Here is a 23,336-nt window from a genome sequence, read left to right as displayed (position 1 = left end):
TTTCTTTGCTGCTTAGTCCTTTGCATTTTGTAATTCACAACACTAATGTCTATTAACAACAACCATTTAAGATCGATGTAAATTAATGGAAGCGTGGATTTGAACTTAATCTCCGGTTTTATATTTCTTTGCGCATGCTTGTGTGGCCGATGAAGACCAAAAACCTGGGCTACCCTGCTATAGGATTTTCATGCTGAAAAAAAAGTATTTTTAATCTATTATCTAGGATTACCATTCGGGCAAGGCAAATTATGGATCGTATCATATCATTGGAAATATACTGGATAGTTTAGGCGTTCATTTGATATTTATGAAACTGTTTGCTTTACTTTCCTCAACAGAAGTTAAAGATGACTCACTGGAGGAGGATATCCTTACAGAAATGGAGACCAATGAACAATCATCTCTCTTGCAGCGTTCAATATCTGAGGACTCTGCCAGCTCCATAACCTCAATCAACCTAGATACAAAAACCAGGTCAGAACAAGCTATGCTGAGTCATGTTCTCATGACTGATATGGGGAATGCTGGGAAACAGCTTCCAGATGTGTGCAGTAGCCCTGGTCAGAGCAGCCAGAATTATTCACTGAGACAGACTGAAATGCCATTAGCTTGATTTGAACGGGAGAAGCTGGTGATTTTTGGCTTGAGCAATTAATATCGGTAGCCTTTTGTGTTAACCCTTTAAAGCTCTGCAAAGTGTCAATATTTGTAATATTCAAAGGTCATCTAGAAATTCTTCAGCAAGTAGAACATAGAACATAGAACATTACAGCGCAGAACAGGCCCTTCGGCCCACGATGTTGCACCGACCAGTTAAAAAAAAAAACTGTGACCCTCCAACCTAAACCAATTTCTTTTCGTCCATGAACCTATCTACGGATCTCTTAAACGCCCCCAAACTAGGCGCATTTACTACTGATGCTGGCAGGGCATTCCAATCCTTCACCACCCTCTGGGTAAAGAACCTACCCCTGACATCGGTTCTATAACTACCCCCCCTCAATTTAAAGCCATGCCCCCTCGTGCTGGATTTCTCCATCAGAGGAAAAAGGCTATCACTATCCACCCTATCTAAACCTCTAATCATCTTATATGTTTCAATAAGATCCCCTCTTAGCCGCCGCCTTTCCAGCGAAAACAATCCCAAATCCCTCAGCCTCTCCTCATAGGATCTCCCCTCCATACCAGGCAACATCCTGGTAAACCTCCTCTGCACCCTCTCCAAAGCCTCCACATCCTTCCTGTAATGTGGGGACCAGAACTGCACACAGTACTCCAAGTGCGGCCGCACCAGAGTTGTGTACAGTTGCAACATAACGCTACGACTCCTAAATTCAATCCCCCTACCAATAAACGCCAAGACACCATATGCCTTCTTAACAACCTTATCTACTTGATTCCCAACTTTCAGGGATCTATGCACACATACACCTAGATCCCTCTGCTCCTCCACACTATTCAAAGTCCTCCCGTTAGCCCTATACTCAACACATCTGTTATTCCTACCAAAGTGAATTACCTCACACTTCTCCGCATTAAACTCCATCCGCCACCTCTCGGCCCAACTTTGCAACCTGTCTAAGTCTTCCTGCAAACTACGACACCCTTCCTCACTGTCTACCACACCACCGACTTTGGTGTCATCAGCAAATTTGCTAATCCACCCAACTATACCCTCATCCAGATCATTAATAAATATTACAAACAGCAGTGGCCCCAAAACAGATCCCTGAGGTACACCACTTGTAACCGCACTCCATGATGAATATTTACTATCAACCACCACCCTCTGTTTCCTATCCGCTAGCCAATTCCTGATCCAATTTCCTAGATCACCCCCAATCCCATACATCTGCATTTTCTGCAGAAGCCTACCATGGTGAACCTTATCAAACGCCTTACTAAAATCCATATATACCACGTCCACTGCCTTGCCCCCATCCACCTCCTTGGTCACTTTCTCAAAAAACTCAATAAGGTTAGTAAGGCACGACCTACCTGCCACAAAACCATGCTGACTATCACCTATCAATTCATTACTCTCCAAATAACTATAAATCCTATCCCTTATAATTTTTTCCAACATCTTGCCGACAACAGAAGTGAGACTCACCGGTCTATAATTCCCGGGGAAGTCTCTGTTCCCCTTCTTAAACAATGGGACAACATTCGCTAACCTCCAATCTTCTGGTACTATACCAGAGGCCAACGACGACCTGAAGATCAGAGCCAGAGGCTCTGCAATCACTTCTCTTGCCTCCCAGAGAATCCTTGGATAAATCCCATCCGGACCAGGGGATTTATCTATTTTCAGACCCTCCAGAATATCCTGCACATCCTCCTTATCAACTGTAATACTGTTTATTCTACTCCCTTGCAACCCAGTGTCCTCCTCAGCTATATTCATGTCCCCTTGCGTGAACACCGAAGAGAAATATTGGTTCAATGCTTCACCAATCTCCTCCGGTTCCACACATAACTTCCCTCTGCCATCTATAACTGGCCCTAAACCTGCCCTAACCAACCTTCTGTTCTTGACATACCTATAGAACGCCTTAGGATTCTCTTTAACCCTATCCGCCAAAGTCTTCTCATGTCCCCTTTTAGCCCTTCTAAGCTCGCTCTTCAACTCCCTCTTAGCCAATCTAAAGCTTTCTAGTGCACTACCCGAGTGCTCACGTCTCATCCGAACATAAGCCTCCTTTTTCTTTTTAACCAACAAAGAAACTTTTTTGGTGCACCACGGTTCCCTAGCCCTACCAATTCCTCCTTGCCTGACAGGGACATACCTATCACAGACTCGCAGTAGCTGCTCCTTGAAAAAACTCCACATGTCGGACGTTCCCAGTCCCTGTAATCTCCTAGTCCAACCTATGTTTCCTAATTCTCTCCTAATAGCCTCATAATTACCCTTCCCCCAGCTAAAACCACTGGCCCGAGGTTCATGCCTATCCCTTTCCATCACAAGTGGTCAACTTGAACATATAACTTTCTCATTTGCACCCCATTTAGTTTGTAACAATTCCAGTGGTATGTGCTATTTGTGCATGAAACAGTTCTCTTAAAAAAGGTGGTTACTGCTCTCTCCCTATCACCGACTATTCCCCCCCCCCGCCCCCCCCCCCACCGCCTGCACCCACGCTGCACCTTAGCCTGCTTGCTTTTGCTTACATGCAACAGCATTCAGCATAACCTATTGCAAGGAAACATTTGACGTTGAGAATAAATTTGTTCTTCAGAATGCTCTGTACATGTGCAAATGTAATTTTTAAAATTCCAGCTACTTCATTACGCACCGTGCAACAACTGAAAGTGGTGGTGGAGAGAAGGGAGGTGCAATTATGCAACGGGATGAATAATATTGTTGGGGGCAGGGTGGGAAGCTTTCTTTGGGTGTGCGGAATTTGGAAATTTTTTTTGTTTTCTGCCCAGAAATTTGAATTGGTTGAGGCTTCAGAGCTGTGAAGGAGCTACAACCACGGGGATGTTGCATCAGAAACATCAGATGTTCAATAGTGACCCAGTGCCCATACTGACACAAGCAAAATGATTAACTATGTATATAGATATTGGTCATTGTCTATGATGCGCTGTTCCAATTTGTATGTGCTAGTCTAAATGCATATACCAATTTCAGTCATTTGAATCAATCCTCAGTTTGCCCCCCGGAGGTTCTGTGACTAGTGGTGTTCCGCAGGGCTCTGTACTGGGATCTCTGCTGTTTGTGATATATATAAATGATTTGGAGGAAGATGTAGTTGGTGCGATCAGTAAGTTTGCGGACAACACAAAGATTGCTGGAGTTGCGGATAGTGATGAACATTGTCAGAGAATACAGCAGGATATAGATAGGCTGGAAAATTGGGCGGAGAAATGGCAGATGGAATTTAATCCAGATAAATGCGAAGTGATGCATTTCGGTAGGGGGAGCTATACAATAAATGGCAGAACCATCAGGAGTATAGACACACAGAGGGACCTGGGTATACAAGTCCACAGATCCTTAAAGGTGGCAGCACAGGTGGAGAGGGTGGTGAAGAAGGCATATGGCATGCTTGCCTTCATTGGACGGGGCATAGAATATAAAAGTTGGCATATGATGTTGCAGCTGTATAGAACGTTGGTTCGGCCACATTTGGAATACTGCGTCCAGTTCTGGTCGCCACACTACCAGAAGGACATGGAGGCTTTGGAGAGAGTACAGAAAAGGTTTACCAGGATGTTGCCTGGTATGGAGGGTCTTAGCTATGAGGAGAAATTGGGTAAACTGGGGTTGTTCTCCCTGGAAAGACGGAGGATGAGGGGCGACCTAAAAGAGGTGTATAAAATTATGAAGGTCATAGATAGGGTGAACAGTGGGAACCTTTTTCCCAGGTCGGAGGTGACGAACCCAAGGGGTCACGGGTTCAAAGTGAGGGGGGCAAGGTTCAACACAGATATCAGGGGAACGTATTTTACACAGTGGGTGGTGGGGGCCTGGAATGCACTGCCAAGCAAGGTGATTGAGGCGGACACGCTGGGATCGTTTAAGACTTATCTTGATAGCAACAGACTTGGAATAGAGGGATACAAACGAATGGTCTAGCTGGGCACATGAGTGGCGCAGGCTTGGAGGGCCGAAGGGCCTGTTCCTGTGCTGTATTGTTCTTTGTTCTTTAATATTGCAAGCTAAGCTGTTAACTTAATGGGCCCATTCTTACTTCAATTGAACAGATAGTTTGGTATGGGATTATCCACTAACAAGCCAGAAGTTTTTAAGTTAAAATCTGAACATGACAAATTGTAGTATAATTTTTTTTTTAAATATAATGTTTTGAGTCAAATTGTACACTACGTTGTTAACTCTTAGTGGCATAGAAAGCCACTCAGTTGAACAGTTTATTGTGAAGCACACCATCAACTGCTAGTGATGTGTCACCTATACTTGTGAACAGATTTTACATAGAAAAAAGTCAGAAGAGTAAAAAAATTGTTGAGATAGGGTGAATATTTTAATTGACTGCACGAGTTCTAATGATTTGTTTTCATAATTATACAGTAGTCGCTTATAGTAACACACACAATGTAATACTATTAGTGATACAGTACAGTAATCCCTCCCTTGTGGTATTTGCAAAGCACCTTTTTTGTAATAGGCTTTTTGTGCAGTTCCCCAAAGCATTTCAAACAGATAACTGTATGTTGAAATAATTTAGCAGCTCCTCTGGATAAACTTTTTTAAATGTTACCTCAACAAATTGCCTTGAAAAAATAAATATAAATAAATAACATAAAATTAAAAAGATCTCCTCCACCCACACAGGAATTTACATTTTCAACTTTGTCAATCAAAGGTAACCTGTTGGGAGAGTTGCCGTGGCAGCAGATGTCTCAGTTGTGCGATGTATTTGGATTATCTTGAATAACTTTACTGAATCATGGACTTCTAAATGTTGGATATCTGTTCTGCTCTCTCATCCCACCGGGTTACATCCACAGAGAGGACATGGAATGACAGATTCCCAAAAGGCTTTTTAATGGGCTCACATGGGAATATTTCCTCTCTGGGAGGACACGTTTTAAACAGTTTATTTTTGCCTGTGTCTCTGGTGGTAAATTATTTTGATTCAAAGTACTTCCCTTCTGTAAAGCTGATGAATAACCAGTTAAATGAAGGACAGCACTGAAAGCAGGCAGGTTTGAAATAATTTCCTTGGTGTTACAAGGTCAGCTCCTTTTTTAAAAAAATGCTTCCCATTCTTAAAGAATGGGCAACTAATCTACCCTTCAGTTTAAAGGTGGTCCTTCATCAATTTTTATTTTGGCAGTATTATAGTACAACAGTTTGCATTTGTAGAATGCCTCTAATGTAATACATGGAGAGCCAATTTATTTGGTAACTGTTGACTTATCATTATCTAAAGCATGTCTTGCATTCTTCAAGCCTACATCTTGTGTTTAGAGAGTTTAATCAAATATCTAGGAGTCATGTTAATTAAATATTTTCCCCTTTCCCCATTTCTGATTGTCACTTAGATGGACAACAGCTTGCCTCTCATTTCTCACCAAGTAGCCAGGTAGCCTGTCTATCTTGGCCATCAATATTGGCAGACTGGTTCACTATGTGGCAGTGAAATTGAACCCATTCTGGCCCAGTGCCCACACACCTATCAAGCAGGGGTTGTAGTATAGCATACAGGAATAGGAACCTTTGCCATACAAGCTGAGGGTTGCTGAAACTAGTTGTAGTGCTGGCTGAGCTCTTCTAACTCAGTTATATCAAGGAATGCAAGTAAGAAACATCACTATGTAGATGAGATTTTCTTTGAATGGGGACAGTGGAATGAATTGGAATGAAATAGCTGCGTATTTGGAAGCAGATCTTTGTTTGTTACCAGAATACTTATTTTAACGATTGACCAGGAGGAAATATAAACCTGTTTGCCTGAAGCCCAGCTTCTCTAATCACTTGCAGCCACGGAAATTATTTACATGGCATCTTTTGTGTGACAGGGAATTGAGAGGTTTTGGGTATTTACATGTTGAGTCTTGGATTCTTCTCTGCTTCTAGTAAATATCCTAACATGATGCCAATCAAAACATTTTTCTCAATTTGGTGTATTTAAAATACATGGGGTCCGGGTCCATAGGACTGGGGTCCGGGTCCATAGGACTTGGGGTCCGGGTCCATAGGACTTGGGGTCCGGGTCCATAGGACTCTTAAATCGGCCTCGCAGGTGGAGGATGCGGTCAAGAAGGCGTATGGCGTACTAGCCTTCATTAATCGAGGGATTGAGTTTAGGAGTCGGGAGATAATGCTGCAGCTTTATAGGACCCTGGTTAGACCCCACTTGGAGTACTGCGCGCAGTTCTGGTCACCTCATTACAGGAAAGATGTTGAAGCCATTGAAAGGGTGCAGAGGAGATTTACAAGGATGTTGCCTGGATTGGGGGGCATGCCTTATGAGGGTAGGTTGAGGGAGCTTGGTCTCTTCTCCCTGGAGAGACGAAGGATGAGAGGTGACCTGATAGAGGTTTACAAGATGTTGAGGGGTCTGGATAGGGTGGACTCTCAGAGGCTATTTCCAAGGGCTGAAATGGTTGCTACGAGAGGACACAGGTTTAAGGTGCTGGGGGGTAGGTACAGGGGGGATGTCAGGGGTAAGTTTTTCACTCAGAGGGTGGTGGGTGAGTGGAATCGGCTGACGTCGGTGGTGGTGGAGGCAAACTCGTTGGGGTCTTTTAAGAGACTTCTGGATGAGTACATGGGATTTAATGGGATTGAGGGCTATAGATAGGCCTAGAGGTGGGGATGTGATCGGCGCAACTTGTGGGCCGAAGGGCCTGTTTGTGCTGTGACTTTCTATGTTCTATGTTCTATGCTGGGGGAATGGGATGGGGTATAATTTATGATGTGGGATGAAACTGTAATAATGTGTTGCTCCCTTCGCAGCAATGAACAGCTCTGTGCCTTGTGCTATTGTGGTGAGCGCAGCTCGCTGGGGCAGGGTGAGTTAAAAAGGTTCAACCCAACTCCAGATTTCACTGCGCCAAGAAAGAGTCCATCTCAAGCAAAGCAAGACACTACTGATAGTTCAGAGGATGGTAATGAAAAGAACCACAAACAGTGCTCCACTTCACGAAGGCGACAGCAAAAGTGAGTAATTATCCTGTTCACTAACAAAACTAATTTTCTCTGTCCCTTTTGTCTGTTTTTGAGCTGTTCAAAACTTTATTGTTAATTGGTTCTCCAGAAAACTGGATAGGCAGGTATTTGTTTTGCACTGCTGTTCTTCGGGTTATATCTGTAGCTCTTTCAGTGTTGTAGGAACTATATGAGATCTGAATAGTTCTCTATAAAATGTGACCAGTTTAATAATTTTGCATGCACCTGTATGTAAGGAGGGAAATTGGAATGTGAACATGTATAGTGTCCATTGGATTTGTTATGGTTTAGGTCAGAAACTCAAGTGTTTTATCGAGCCTGCCTGGATCATAAGTTTTGCATTGTGAATTTGGCTAGGATAAGCATGATATATTTCACTTCAGTGTGTTTCAAATGACTCATTTGGGAGCTTTTATCAAACAAAGTTTAATTAAGAATATAGTTACCTTTCACTCAGTACATCGAAAACTAAGGGCGCTCTTCCAACCTGCTCCCGCAGCACAATACACCGCCCACTCCGTTCCCCCAACTTCCCTCCCATTGACGAAGATCACTGATCAGACCACGTTCCACATCTTGGGATCCTTCTGCCTATGATGGCAGACATAGAAAATGGGACTGATCATCAGCTCCAATATGCCAGCTCAGCCTTTGGCCAACTGAGGAAAGAGCATTTGAAGACCAGGATCTCAAACCTGAGAACAAAGTAATGATTTATGGGGCAGTAGTAATCCCCATGCTGCTATCTGCTTCAGAGACTTGGACAACCTTCATCTACCTGCCTCTCCAAGCAGCACATGCCTGGCCTGCGGCAGAGTCTGCACTCACACATTAGACTTATCAGCCATCTCCAAAACCATTAAACCAGAGTTGAAGCAGGTAATCCTTGATCCCAAGGGACTGCCTAAGAGAAAAGAGGAGGTGGTGAATTTTTGGAATATACTGCTTAGGGGATCAATTGAAAGTGATAAAATCAGTAATTTCCGGAGGGAGTTGCGGCAGGCATTTGAGTAGAAAATTAATTGAGAGATACAAGCGGAATTCTGGTTTTGAAGTCGGGTTGGCCAGCTACTAGACTGAAGTCGCCTTTTGTGCTCCTTTATCTTCCTGTGTCCCTACTTTAAGCAGTCATTCAGAAGAATAATTGCTGAAGAATCTCATTAAGATGTTCCATCTGAGAAGCCTGGATAAAAGGACATGGCCTTTCATAAGAGATTGCTAAAATTGAAATGAGTGGAAAGGGGCTCTAAATTATGAAATGGTGAAGTGACAATAGATGCTTTTAAAAGCCTAAATGTTTTAGAATTAAGGAAAGACTAAAAGTAAGGAGCTACACAGCGTTTAGGGCATGGGAAACAATGAGAGTTAATAAACTTGCTCCTCACAGTGCTGTTCTCAGCTTGGTAATCTTTTAAATGTTAAGATTTGTGACACTTAATTTTTTGCTCTTATTGTCTCCTGAATTACTAAGGTTCTGAAAGAGAACCTTCATGATGGGAAGCGGGGGGAGAGTGCTTCTGATGACTTGCATCTTAAACTTTCTCTGAACACTGAGGATACTGATATCAATGCTATTGATCACAAAAGCCCACCGGGCACTAGCTCAGTTTTCAGTTTTGAGTCCTCCTGGATTTTGGAACGCCGGATAAGGCTTGAGCTAATTCGACAGCGGGTTTGTGTTTATATTGATCAGAAATTCCTTTGGTTCTCAGCAAAATCAATGCTCTTTCTGTCTCCCCACCTGCCAAGTTCCACTAAATCTGAAAAGCTTCAGTTGCTTAAAAATAATATCCTTGAAGCAACTTAGATTAATATTTGTCACTCATTTTAGCTTTAATGCAGTTTATTGATCAGCATACAGAGTTTGGAGGTAGGATTACATCACAAAAGTTTAATTAGCTTCAAATTATCTTCTCCAAGTGATGTTCCAAATAGTTGTACTGGATGAAAGGATCCGCTTAGATTTTCCTTGGACCATTTTGTGATTTTCTTCTTTCATAAGATCGCAAGAAACAGGAGTCAGAATAGGCCATTTGATCCTTAAGCCTGCTCTCCCATTCCATGACATCATGGCTGATCTGATCATGGCTTCAACTCTGCTTTTGTGTCTCCCCCCATAACCCTCGACCCCCTTGTCAATCAACAATCTGCCTAACCCAGCCTTGAATATGTCCAATGACTCAGCCTCCACAGCTCTCAGTGGAAGAAAATTTGAGAAGAAATTCCTTGTCTGTCTCAATTGGGAGACTCTTTTTTTTTCCTGTGTTCTGCATTCACCCATGAGAGAAAACACCCTCTCAGCACCTGCCCTATTAAGCCCCCTCAAAATGTTGTGTGTTTCATTAAGATCACCTTTCATTCTGCTAAACTCTAATCAGAATAGGCCAAACTTGCTCAACCTTTCTTCATAAGGCAACCCCTTCATTCCAGAAATCAAACTAGCAAACCTTTTCTGAACTTCTTCCAAAGCAAGTAGAATCCCTTCTTAATGTAGGGAAACAGTGCACAGTTCTCTAGGTGTGGTTTCACCAATGAATGAAGCAAGACTTCCTGCTTATATTCCATTCCCTTTGCAATAATGGCCAACATTCCAGTTGCCTTCCTAATTACTTGCTGTACCTGCATGCTAACTTTTTGTGATTCATGTACAGTGACACCCAGATCCCTTTACTACAGCATTCTGCAGTCGCTCTCCATTCAATCTAATAATCTAATTTTCTATTCTTCCACCAAAGTGGACGATCTCATATTTTCTTATGTTATACTCCCATCTGCCAGTTCTTTGCACACTAACGTAACCTATCTATATCTCTTTGCTGGCTCTTAATGTCCTCCTCACAATTTGCTTTCCTACCTATTTTTATATCATCAGCAAACGTGGCGACAATACAGTCTGTCCTTTCATCCAAGTCATTACTATTGTTCGTAAATAGCTTAGACCCCAGGGCTAAATGGATCAAAATTCCGTGATCTCGAAGGCTAATTTTTTTTTTAAAAATGTTAACACAAAAATGAACACCACAGTGCAAGTTATCTTGTGAAATGGAAGGTTGCCTAATTGAATTGAATTGAATTAACTAATAAAGAGGGAATGACTGAAAAAGCATTCTCTGTCAGGTTTTAGCAGAGTAGATATTCCCAGCAATAGCTGCATATTCAGAGCTGCCTTTGCTGGCTGTAACACACCATTATCGTTATACTACAAGGTACCTCGCTCATTAAGTAGCAGCAAAACAGATTCACCAATATCCATTGTGAAGCAGGTTAGGATAATAGAAAACTTCAGGAAGTGTGAAAAAAGTCACTTAATGAGCACACTGGCTTTTTTGTTATTTATCACATCCTCACCTTCCAACCATGTTGCTCAAATCTCTGCCTGGTACCTGATATCCAGGTAAATTGTGGCTTCATTGCCCTTGCTTCCTTTCTCCATTGTTCTAACACCAGGTATTACCTAATTGGTAGTTTTATCCTGAGATTTGTTTTTATGATGTGGAGATGCCGGCGTTGGACTGGGGTAAGCACAGTAAGAAGTCTCACAACACCAGGTTAAAGTCCAACAGGTTTATTTGGTAGCAAATAGCAGTCACGGGCATTCAGCCTTGGATCTTCAGGTAAGCGTTCTCCAAGGCGGCCTTTACGACACACGACAGCGCAGTCGCTGAGCAGAAACTGATAGCCAAGTTCCGCACACATGAGGACGGCCTAAACCGGGATGTTGGATTTATGTCACATTATCAGTAACCCCCACAGCTTGCCCCTGGTCTTGCATAATCTCACCAGCTGTTCTGTCTGGAGACAATACACATCTCTTTAACCTATGTTTAATGTTCCCTCCAACCACATTATCTGTACCTTTTAAGACCTGGCTGGCTGTAGAGATTTGCATTCTAATTAGTATTCTGTAACTTGATTTCTGTGTCTGTGCACTGTTGGAGAACAGAGACCACTCCATCTGACAAAGGAGCAGCAAGCTCCGAAAGCTTTGGTATTTGCTACCAAATAAACCTGTTGGACTTTAACCTGGTGTTGTGAGACTTCTTACTGTAATTTGTTTTTATCCCATTGTATATGACAACAGTCAGACAACACTGTTCTAATTTTCTCCCCGCCAACTGAGAAGCTTAAGCCACCTGATTGATGTATTTGAAGAGTCACTCAGCTCAGCATTGTGAGGGAACTGAACTGGTGTTCACATTTGAAACTCTAAGATCTGTAATCGGCAATACCTTTGCTGACAGAGCTTTTTTGAGACAATTTTGTCTGATGATGTGATCAGCACTCACAAAGTGTACTCAAAATTACATTTTTAAACTGAATAAGGAAATGGATTCACTCAATATTTTAATTGCTTTCTTTCAGGAAAGGTTATTGCTGAGACCACCCTTGTTAATTTCAAAGTAGGCCTATTGTGAAGAGCAGTTCATTGAAGCTGATGATTCATTCATCTCTCCTGCAACCATTGAGCGGTCATTTTTACCCGAAATGAAATAGCTCGCAACCTTTAATGTAATCTTTTTTGCACGCATTTAAGTGCATCTATATGTGCACAGCCAGTGCACTAGAAATTCTGTAAAATGTCAACTGCTTTGTTTTGCTGCCACATTTCTTTTTATTTTTTTCCCTTTTTGAACTCTAAGTAATGATTCCAATAATTACTTTGGTCACTAGATAGTGTTATCCTACCTGGGAGAATCCAGAAGGTCATTATCATTGGTCAACTCTCCCATTGAAAAGACAAGCCATGGGGTATCCAGTGGCTCCACTATTCTATCTTCAGTAGATGATCCATACAAACCAGTCTCAATTCCCTAGCTGAACTCTGTTTAAATAGCGGTGAAGGTACTCTATATTGGGTTTGCTTGGTTATAATGAGAGAAAATCAACGAGGTTTCCTAATCCTGATTGCATGCACATGGAGACTAGATCAGGACAAGGTCCGACTCTGCAGTTGTCAAGCTTACCGGTGTTCAAATTGACTTTTTAAAATTAGGCTGGGTCTTTTTGATTCTGCAAGTAATTGCCATGTTAAATTATTTTCAAAACTCTTTATTGAACTTGTGTGCTAGAGAAGGATTTCATTTAATTAACAGTTTTGGGTTATCTTATTGTGCTGGTATGTAATCCAAATAATCCAAACTACAAGTGTGACCAAATATGTTTCTGTGTGGGTAGCAGGAAATGAATTAAGACAGCAATGAGCATCAAGTCAATTAAGTTACTGTGGCAACTAATGAATTAAATGGAGAAGTTCGCAGTAATGTATTAATAAATTCATAGCCCAGCGAGCACACCAAAATACCCATGTCTTAATAGAGTAGTGGGCACAAATCAATAAATTACCGGAACTGCAGTGATACCAACCAATTACTACAGGTTCCTTTTTGGTATATACAAGTTGAAAAAGCAGCTACATTCGCAATAGCCAGGACTCCAATCTAGCTCTACCCAGTGATTCAAGAGCTTGCTGGTTGTCACTGAGCACTTTGAGGGAGGCCCCCAGCCTCAGAGTTTAATTGTGATTATGTTTTGTGATTGATTCACAGAATCATATAGTGCAAAAGAGGCCCTTTGGCCCACCGTGTTTGCACCGACGCACGAGAAACACCTGGCCTCCCACCTAATCCCATATACCAGCACTTGGCCCATAGCCAAGTGCTCATCCAGGTACTTTTTGAAAGGATGTGAGGCAACTCATCTCTACCACCCTCCCAGGCTAACTCCCTGAATTCCTGATGCAAGGCCTCATCCCTCTTTCTACCAATGTCATTGGTACCAACATGTACCATGACCTCCCCCTTCAGGATGCCTGGCAGCCCTTCATTGACATCTCAGACCCTAGTACCAGGGAGACAATACACAATCCTGGAGTCATGTTGACGGCCACAGTCGTGTCTATCTGTTCCCCTGACTATAGAATCCCCTATTACTATTTCCCTTACTCTCTCCTTTGCCTCCTGTACAGACAGGCTGCTTTGGGCCAGAAGCCTGGCTCTGTGTGCACTCCTTGGAGAAACCAGCGCCCTCATGAGCCTCCTAAATGGAATACTGATTTACGAGCAAGACCTTAGAGACGCCTAAACTTAAAGTAAAATAAAGTTTATTTATTAGTCACAAGTAAGGCTTACATTAACACTGCAATGAAGTTACTGTGAAATTCCCCTAGTCGCCACATTCCAGCGCCTCTTCGGGCCAATGCACCTAACCAGCACGTCTTTCAGACTGAGAGAGGAAACTGGAGCACCCGGAGGAAACCCACGCAAACACAGGGAGAACGTGCAAACTCCACACAGACAGTGACCCAAGTCGGGAATCAAACCTGGGTCCCTGGTGGGAGTGCTAACCACAGTGCCACCCACTATGCCAACTACCTGCCTGTTTCTCTGGACAGCCTGGTGGTTACCCATTCCCTTCCTTCCTCAGGTCCCTTTCAGCAGCAGTCTGACCACCTCTCTAAACGTGCTATCTGCAATGCTCTCAGACTCACAGATGCTCCTGCGTCCCCAGCTGCCATTCCAGCTCTGAAACACAAACTACCAGGAGCTGCAGCTGGACACATTTCCTGCACCTGTGCTGACCCCGGGCACTGGAAATATGCCTGACCTCCCACATGGAGCAAGAGGAGCAGACCACGGCTTTGAACTCTCCTGCCAGGACTAAATTTTATTACGTTTAACAACTTTAGGAGACTTTTTCAAAAGAAATAAATCAAGTAATTCTTTACCCTTTCTTAAACAATAACTTACAATGTAATATAGTTTGGAAATACCCACCCGGATTTATTCACCAATCAGCTGCTCCCATTGCTTTTACAACGATGATATCTCCAAGGACACTGTTCCCAGACTGCTTCATGGTGATGGTGTCTGCAAGGACACTCTTTCCAGAGTCGTATGTTTATATGTACGTATGTTTGGTATTGTTTGAATTGAACAATTACAACATTTAATGACCCAAGGTGTGAATTTTCCCTGCCTCTGGTTATTGTTTTATCAGCTTTTGAAATGTTTGAGTCAGTGGAGTTTTCATACAGGAAAGAGACTATTGTTGGTCTTCGAATTAAATGTATCAGAAAAATGTAAGCCAACGTGATGTTGCCATAGTTGACACAAAACTGTTTGTGTGGGCAGCGGGAAATTAATTAAGACAGCTATGGGCATCAAGTCAATTAAGTTACTGTGGCAACAGGCACCAGTGAATTAAATGGAGAGGTCAACAGCAATGAATTAATAAATTTATAGACCAACAACACTTCAAAAGATCAATCCATTAATAGAGCAGTGGAAACAAGTAAATTAATTACTGAAGTAACAGCCAAACCATCAAATCCATGGATCTTTGTGAATTCATACCTTTTTGCTACTTCAGTTTTTTAACTCTCTGAGCCAAGCACTGACTCTTGCCACTGGCGGTTTAATAAAGGATTATCATGTTTGACAAGTGTGATGGTAAGTTTAGTTACTTTTTAGTTTGCTGAGGGATTTAAGACTGAGTTTAATACTAATGAGTTTAAGAATTCTGATCTGTGGATTTTATTTTTAATGGTGCTTTGCCCACAATAGTAAATAAAGACACAGGTGAGCAAGTGGGTGAGGTTACAGGAGGGAATTAGGTAGCAGTCATGGGATGTCAGAGATTAGTTATGGGGTTGTGCGCTCACGGTTCATAGATGGTGATGTGGAATAACGTAAGGCTTGATGTGGTTGGATAGAGGCTAACCACTGTCACCGGGGAAAGCAAAATATTTGGCATGCTGAAGACTTGGCCACTAGAAAAACTATGCCACAAAGCTGGCCCGAAATGGTAAGGGACGTCTACAATTTGAGGGGGGGTAGAAAACAAGATGAAAAAAAAGAAAGTAGAATCAATTCTGCTCTCACTCTGCAGTAGAGCTGCTAATCCGTGAGCCAGTATCGGATAGAACATAGAACAGTACAGCACAGAACAGGCCCTTCAGCCCACGATGTTGTGCCGAGCTTTATCTGAAACCAAGATCAAGCTATCCCACTCCCTATCATCCTGGTGTGCTCCATGTGCCTATCCAATAACCGCTTAAATGTCCCTAAAGTGTCTGACTCCACTATCACTGCAGGCAGTCCATTCCACACCCCAACCACTCTCTGCGTAAAGAACCTACCTCTGATATCCTTCCTATATCTCCCACCATGAACCCTATAGTTATGCCCCCTTGTAATAGCTCCACCGACCCGAGGAAATAGTTTTTGAACGTTCACTCTATCGTTCAACATTTTATAAACCTCTATTAAGTCTCCCCTCAGCCTCCTCCGCTCCAGAGAGAACAGCCCTAGCTCCCTCAACCTTTCCTCATAAGACCTACCCTCCAAACCAGGCAGCATCCTGGTAAATCTCCTCTGCACTCTTTCCAGCGCTTCCACATCCTTCTTATAGTGAGGTGACCAGAACTGCACACAATATTCCAAATGTGGTCTCACCAAGGTCCTGTACAGTTGCAGCATAACCCCACGGCTCTTAAACTCCAACACCCTGTTAATAAAAGCTAACACACTATAGGCCTTCTTCACAGCTCTATCCACTTGAGTGGCAACCTTTAGAGATCTGTGGATATGGACCCCAAGATCTCTCTGTTCCTCCACAGTCTTCAGAACCCTACCTTTGACCCTGTAATCCACATTTAAATTAGTCCTACCAAAATGAATCACCTCACATTTATCAGGGTTGAGGATGAGCTGTAATTTTTGCAAGTTAAAAACCGGGAGAAATTAAGTCATTACCTTTTCTCCCAGCTGCAAACTCTGTACCCTTTCCATCAATTCCACTCCCCTCCTGGTCACTACCAGGTTGAATCAGTCTTTTTGTAACTCGGTATAGTATTTAACCCCCAGCTGAGCTTCTGATCCTGTGTATTCTCTTTCGTGAAGAGCACCTACTTCCACTTTGTACGGTTGTCTGTCTTTCCCCTGCTGGATTTTTATGACAGCCTGACAGCCTCGTGGTCACTTTTGCTGACCGGCAGTATTTTATTTCCAGGTATTTGAAACTGAATGCAATGTTTATATTGCCGTGGTATGATTTGAACTTGCATTCTCTGGAATATTAGTACAGGCCTCTGGATTGCTAGTTATAAAACAATTTATTCTCTGACTCACTATGGGCAACACCATGGGAGATGTACTAATTAATGGTAAATATTTGAAGAATTTGAATGTCAGTACTTTGCTGCAATTTCAGTAAGGAGCACAGCTGTGGCCCTTCATTAAAGGGTAACATGAATAAATTATAATAAATTTTACTTTAAATTTTGGATTATGAATCACCTCTTCATGCAATAAACATAGATGTGGAATTTGTATATCAGTGTAACTTGTACATGATTTATGGAATGGCAATTGTAAAAACGATGACAAAGATTTGTACATAAGTGTGAATTGTGCACCAAATATTTTGGTAGTGTTGGTTTGTGTATTTGTGGATAGAGACCTTTTAGTTGTGTGATTATTGATTGCCGAATTAGTAACTTCAATGCCATTACGTTTAGAGCAGTTATGGGAAAGTGTGACTAATGGTGAAAATTTCAATGGCAAGTGTTGACTTCAGTGGGTCAAAAAGGATCTGACCTAGGTGAAATGGAAACAAATATTGTCAGGAAAATAAGCAATGGGAGTTCAAAGAAGAAGTATTTCAGGGGAAAGCGAAAGTTCACAGACAAGATATTTCAGATGAAAGCAAAAGATGTTTCTTTGTCGAGAAAAGGAAGGACACCCAAAGCCGGAGCTCCCTTGATAATTGAGGTTAAAATGGAGCAGTAAGAGGAGGGTTATGATTAATATTCATAACGTAATCAAGCTGAAGAAAGAAATTGCAAAACAGAGAAAGGACATATGGGCAAAGAAACGATATGAGAAAAGATGAATGGGTAACATAAAATAGTGTATTAAATTATTTTATAAGCATAAAGGTAAAGTTGCCATAGTCCCACGTGACTAGAGGCTCCAGCCACAATTTTCAGTCACTCCTTGGATATGGGGGTGATTCCAGAGGGCGGCAGGGTTTGAATGTTGTAACACAGCTCCAAAAAGAGGAGGTAGACAAACCACCCATCTGCTAGTCAGCCTAATATCGGTAGTGAGGAAACCTTTAGATATAATAATTGTAGATGTGATTAATTCCCATTTGGAAGAATATGGCATGGATTTATTAAAGTCAAATTGTCTCTCTCCAACTTGGTTAAATTCTTCAATGAAACAACAGAGGGGGATGATGTTGTTGTGCAGAGACTTTTTTTTAAAAATTGATAAAGCACTGGATCATAGGTCTTTAGTAAAATGGTATACTTGACTTTAGAGAGACATAGGGTGGGATTTTCCTGTCCCATCCACCCGGAGACCTGAAATTCCCACCTGAGGTCAATGGACCTTTTAACGGTCTGTTAAATTATCCATCCAGCCCATGACGGTTCCCAATTTTGCCAGTAGAGTCTAAAAGCGAGGAAGTAATTGTAAACATTTTTAACTCGTTGGTTAAACCTTAGCTAGAATATTGTGTCCAATTCTGGGCATCGTACTTCAGAAAAAATGTCAGGGCTTTAGAGAGGGTGCAAAGAGATTTACCAGAATAATAATAGGTCTGAGGAAATTCAATTACGTGGGCAGCTGGGATTGTTCTCCTTGGAGCTAAGGAATTATTTAATAGAGGTGTTCAAACTTGAGTGATTTTGAATCATAAATGGAGAAACGGTTTCTACCAGGAGGATTGGTAAACAGAGGACACAGATTTAAGATAATTGGCAAAAAAGCCAGGGGTGAGATGGAGAAAGTTTTTTTTTACTCCAAGAAATTAATTATCTGAAAGGATGGTGGAAGTGGATTCAAAAGTAGCTTTCAAAGGGAATGTGGATATATCCCTAAAGAAAGAAAATAATTAGCGGGCAATGGGATAAACTCCGGGGATTGGGATGAATTAGATAGCACTTTGAGATCTGGCATGGTGGGCTGAATAGCCTTTACACTGTATGATTCTATGTTTTTTTTAGTGAATTCAACAACTAGAAGCCACCAGAATACATTACTTTAATGTCTGTTAAAATATCGCTCCCAGTTAATAGTTAATACTTCATCATGTATCAGTGAGTTTTGATTCTGCTGGCATTGCCAATTTACTTGTGGATTCCTCACCATTTCCATCAAGAATGCTAACCTGTTAAAGTTCCCTTCAGTAGTCTATGTAGTATAGACGCAGACAGTGCAGAAGATGCCCTTTGGCCCATCAATTGGTGTGGATTAAGTTGGTGAACATTGGACTTGATATCACCGATGAAGGAATGGCACGTGCCAATATCTTGCAGCCAGCTGGCCCACAGAAGTCTTGTTAAACTCCAGAGGGGAGGCTCTTTGTGATTGGATGTCTGTTCCATCTTGACTCACTTCACAGGAATCTGTGATGACAGTGACCAGTCAAAGCAAGAGCGAGGCTCTTCAACCAGTCAGATTCAAGAATCCTCAGTGAGATATACAACGTCTAAACCAGGGGTTTAAAGCAAAAATATAACTTGGATTCAAATGGTGTGGGGAAAGTGAATTAACGATTGGGGAATGTAGGTGGGATTAAGGGAGAGGGATGAGACACAGATGGAAACATTTGAAAAAAAATCTCCAATATTCTTAGAGAATGAGGCTCCATAGCTGTAAAATTGGTGTTTCAGGGCCAGAGAAGTTGTGTTTCAGAAATGACCATTGATTACACTATTACAAACTCACTTAGTTCTGACTGGGAAAGTGGGAAAATGCAACAGATCATGCTGTTGCAGTCATTTCAATATCGTGAGGGCTGCAACAGTGTACCGTTAAGAGTGGGATATCTCTGGCAGCTTCTGCAGTTCCACATTTAAGTGTGAATGTGTGAACGCCTGAAGTTGCTGTCCAATTTATCTCATAATAATCACGAGCACCACAAAGCCAGGTCTGACTATTTATGAATACATAGCTAGGGAAGAGACACTGGCATTGGAGGCACTCCAGAGAAGGTTCACTCGGTCGATCCTGGGTAAGGAGGAATTTTCTTATGGGGAGAGGTTGAGTCGTTTGGGCCTGTACTCATTGGAGTTTAGAAGAATGCGAGGCGACCTTATTGAGACATATAGGATTCTCGGGCTTGACAGGGTAGATGGTGAGAGGTTGTTTCCCCTTGTGGGAAAGCCTAAGATCAGAGGGCATAATTTCAAAATTAAGAGTCACCAATCTAAGGCAGAGATGAGGAGAAATTTCTTCTCCTGAGGGTAGTGAATCTGTGGAATTCTTTACCACAGAGAGCTAAAGAGGCTGGGTCAATAAATATGTTCAAGGCTGAGATAGGCAGATTTTTAATAAGGAAGGGAATCAAGGATTATGGGGATAAGGCGGGAAAGTGGTGCTGAGGATTATCACATCAGATCTCTCATGATCTCATTGAATAATGGAGGACACTTAGTGGGTTGGATGGCCTACTCCTGCTTCTCTTATGAATAGCCCAGAGAACTGGTTGAGATTAGAAATGGGTATTGTAACATGGGCATCATTTATTGCCCGTTCCATGGTGCCCATGGTGGTGGTGTGTCGCTTTCTTGTTGGAGTATGTGTGGTGAATGTACTGCTAGAGTACTGTTAGGTATGGAGCTCCAGAACCTGACCCTGGGAGGATGAGGAGCAGTGATGTATGTCCAAGTCAGAATGGTGAGTGATTTGGAGGGAATGTTACTTGAATTTACCTGCTGCCCTCCACCTTCTAGGTGGTAGAGGTCACAGGAAAGGGGGAGGTTGCCAAAGTGTTTCAGTGCACCCAGTAGGTACTGGATTATCACAAGTCTGGATATTGCCTCGATCTTGCATACAGACGTGGACTATTTCAGTACTTGAAAGCTGTGAATGTAGCTGAACACTGCAATCATTAACGAACAGCTTCACTTGTAAATTAACTCTAAGAAGCCCTCTGAGCCTCCACCTTGTCACTTTGATGCAGTGAGTTGGAATGTGAAAGACTGACTATAGTCTGCTGTTCCTGGCGAAAGACCAAGGTGTTTATCTTTCTTTGCTACGCAGTGTTATGGCATGGGATACTTTTCAAGAAACTGGTTAAAATTTCTGTTTGCATTCTGTGGAATAGGTGGTGGAATGGATTAAAATAAATATATCTAATGACCAACTTATTTTGTCTGTGGCTCAGACAGTCAGGGGTCTAATGCATTATTGTAACACCTCCCTAGTGAGTTGCTGTTTTCTGAGTAAATGTTGGTACGGAACTGAATTGCATTTGTTTATTTGACATCCTGGTCATCAGTTTTCAGTGATGTTGAAATGTGATGTAAGTATTAGGAGCCAAATTTATTTTGTCCAAAATTGTAGTCGGTTCTGATTTCTTAGCAATAATCAAGAAAGTGGTGCTTGGTGAAGGATTGCAGGGGGTGGTGGTACAGTAGGAAGGGGTGAAAATAAGAAAGGGAATTGCAGTAATGTAATAGCATGTGTATTTTAGCAGCTGAAATACTGCACTCCTGCCGAGGCTTGTTTAAAATCTTAATTGCATCAATTTCTCTCTTTCTGTCCCCAATTCAAAATATTTCTCGGTCTATGTGACTGTGTATTAATTGTAGCATAGAATTCTCATCTGCTCAAGGTCCAAACCATTGTCATTACGCTTGGAGAAATATGAGCATGATCAAGGATGCTTGCTTTTCAATGTCATGGCTACATTGTGAAAAGAAACATGATATTTAGATGTTGTCATTTGCCCATGTTTTTTTGTATGGATTTTATTCCAACCAACTGTTGCCATGACCTGGTGCAGCAATGATGCAGGTTGGACAAAAGTACAAGGATACAGATCACTTTGTAGAATTAGAAAAGACAAATGGAGAGAGGATGTAGCCATTTCATGTGAAGAGAATTTGATTAAAACTTAATTGGACTTCTCTACACCTGAATCAAATAACATGGCAACCCTGGAGGAGAGGGAAACTAACAACAGCCGTTTGCTATAGACCATCGAGCCAGGTAGCAGTGAAAAGTCGGATGTAGCTGGTATTGGTGATTCAGTGTTACTAGAGTTACTTTGCACAATGTATACTGGGTGCACTTGGAGTGAAGACATGCACCTGAAGCAGTACTGGATTGTCTGATGTAACATATAGGGAACTGGAGCTCTGTCAAACCTGATTTTTAAAAAATAATCTGGAGACAATACACATCTCTTTAACCTGTGCTTAATGCTCCCTCCACTCACATTGCATCTTTAAGACCTAGTTGGCTGTAGAGATTCGCATTCTAATCAATATTCTGTAACTTGATTTTGTGTTTCTGTATGCCCTGTTTGAGAGCAGATTTCCACTCCATCTGACGAAGGAGCAGCGCTCCGAAAGCTAATGGCATTTGCTACCAAATAAACCTGTTGGACTTTAACCTGGTGTTGTTAAAACTCTTACTGTGTTTAAAAAGATAAGCCAGAAGATGGTGGAGCTGGCCATAGAGTTGTAATGACACAGGAATCTAAGAGAGAAAGTTTTGACAACAGTAACTGCGAAATGATGCATTTTTAAATTTAGAGTTATAATATAAATAGATGGAGGACTCCAAATCGAAGATATGAGTAGGTTATTGCTAAGTGCCGCTTGATAGAACATAGAACATTACAGCGCAGTACAGGCCCTTTGGCCCTCGATGTTGCGCCGACCAGTGAAACCAATCTAAAGTCCCTCTAATCTACACTATTCCAAAATCATCCATATGTTTATCCAATAACCATTTGAATGCTCTTAATGTTGATGAGTCCACTACTGCTGCAGGCAGGACATTCCACGCCCTTACTGCTACAGATAGTGCTTATAGACTTCTGGTGTGGTAATTGGTTGGGTTGGGTTTGTTTTGCATTTTGTAGACAGGACATTGCTGGACAAGTTTGCACATTGCTGGGTAGATTCCAGTGTTGCAGTTGTACTGGAACAGCTAGGCTAGGGACACGGCTAATTCTGGAGCACAAGTCTTTGGTCCTATTGCCGGAATGTTGTTAGAGCTCATAGCCCTTACAGTAGACAGTGTCTTGAGCCATTTCTTGATATAATTTGGAGTGAATCAAATTGGCTGAAGACTGGTATATGTGATGTTGGGGACCTCAGGAGGATACTGAGATGGATCATCCAATTGGTATTTTTGGCTTGAAGATGGTTGCAAACGTTTCAGCCTTGTCTTTTACACTGATGTGTTGCATTCCCCCATCATTGAGGATGGGGATACTTACAGATCCTCCTTCCCTCGTTAGTTGTTTAACTGCCCACCACCATTCAGGACTGTCTGTTGCAGGCTTGCTGAGCCTATCTGATTAATAAGTTGTGGGATCGATTAGCTGTCTATCCCATGCTGCTGCTGCTTATGTTTGGCGCACAGGTAGTCTTGTGTTGTAGCTGCTCCAGGACATTCATTTTTAGATATTATCTGGTGTTGCTCCTGGCATGGTCTCCTGCACTCTTCATTGAATCAGGGTTGTTTTGGCGATGACAATAATCTCTCCCTCAATGTCAACAAAACGAAGAAGATAGTTATCAACTTCAGGAAGTGTAATGGAGGACGTTCCCTGTCTACATCAATGGGGATGAAGTAGAAATGATTGAGAGCTTCAAGTTTTTAGGTGTCCAGATCACCAACAACCTGTCCTGTTCTCTCCATGCCGACGCTATAGTTACAAA

At 42.1% G+C, this 23,336-nt stretch overlaps 1 protein-coding gene across 12 annotated transcripts in view; it reads left to right on the top strand.

The window, feature by feature from the left end:
* The window catches only part of kmt2ca (lysine (K)-specific methyltransferase 2Ca), a 351,109-nt gene that overhangs the window by 121,568 nt on the left and 206,205 nt on the right, over positions 1-23,336 (top strand). For all 12 annotated transcript variants that reach the window (XR_013499876.1, XM_078232154.1, XM_078232144.1 and 9 more), the window contains exons 3-4: positions 342-477; positions 7,436-7,639. Coding sequence is in view for 11 of the 12 variants with exons in the window: in XM_078232154.1 (XP_078088280.1) it covers positions 342-477; positions 7,436-7,639 (340 nt within the window). In the remaining variant the exon portion in view is untranslated. The remainder of the gene's footprint in view (positions 1-341; positions 478-7,435; positions 7,640-23,336) is intronic.

The sequence above is a fragment of the Mustelus asterias genome, chromosome 2, assembly GCF_964213995.1.
Source record: "Mustelus asterias chromosome 2, sMusAst1.hap1.1, whole genome shotgun sequence".
NCBI lineage: Eukaryota > Metazoa > Chordata > Chondrichthyes > Carcharhiniformes > Triakidae > Mustelus > Mustelus asterias.
Note: the sequence above shows the minus strand (reverse complement) of the source record. Positions and strands in the feature narration are given on the sequence as shown.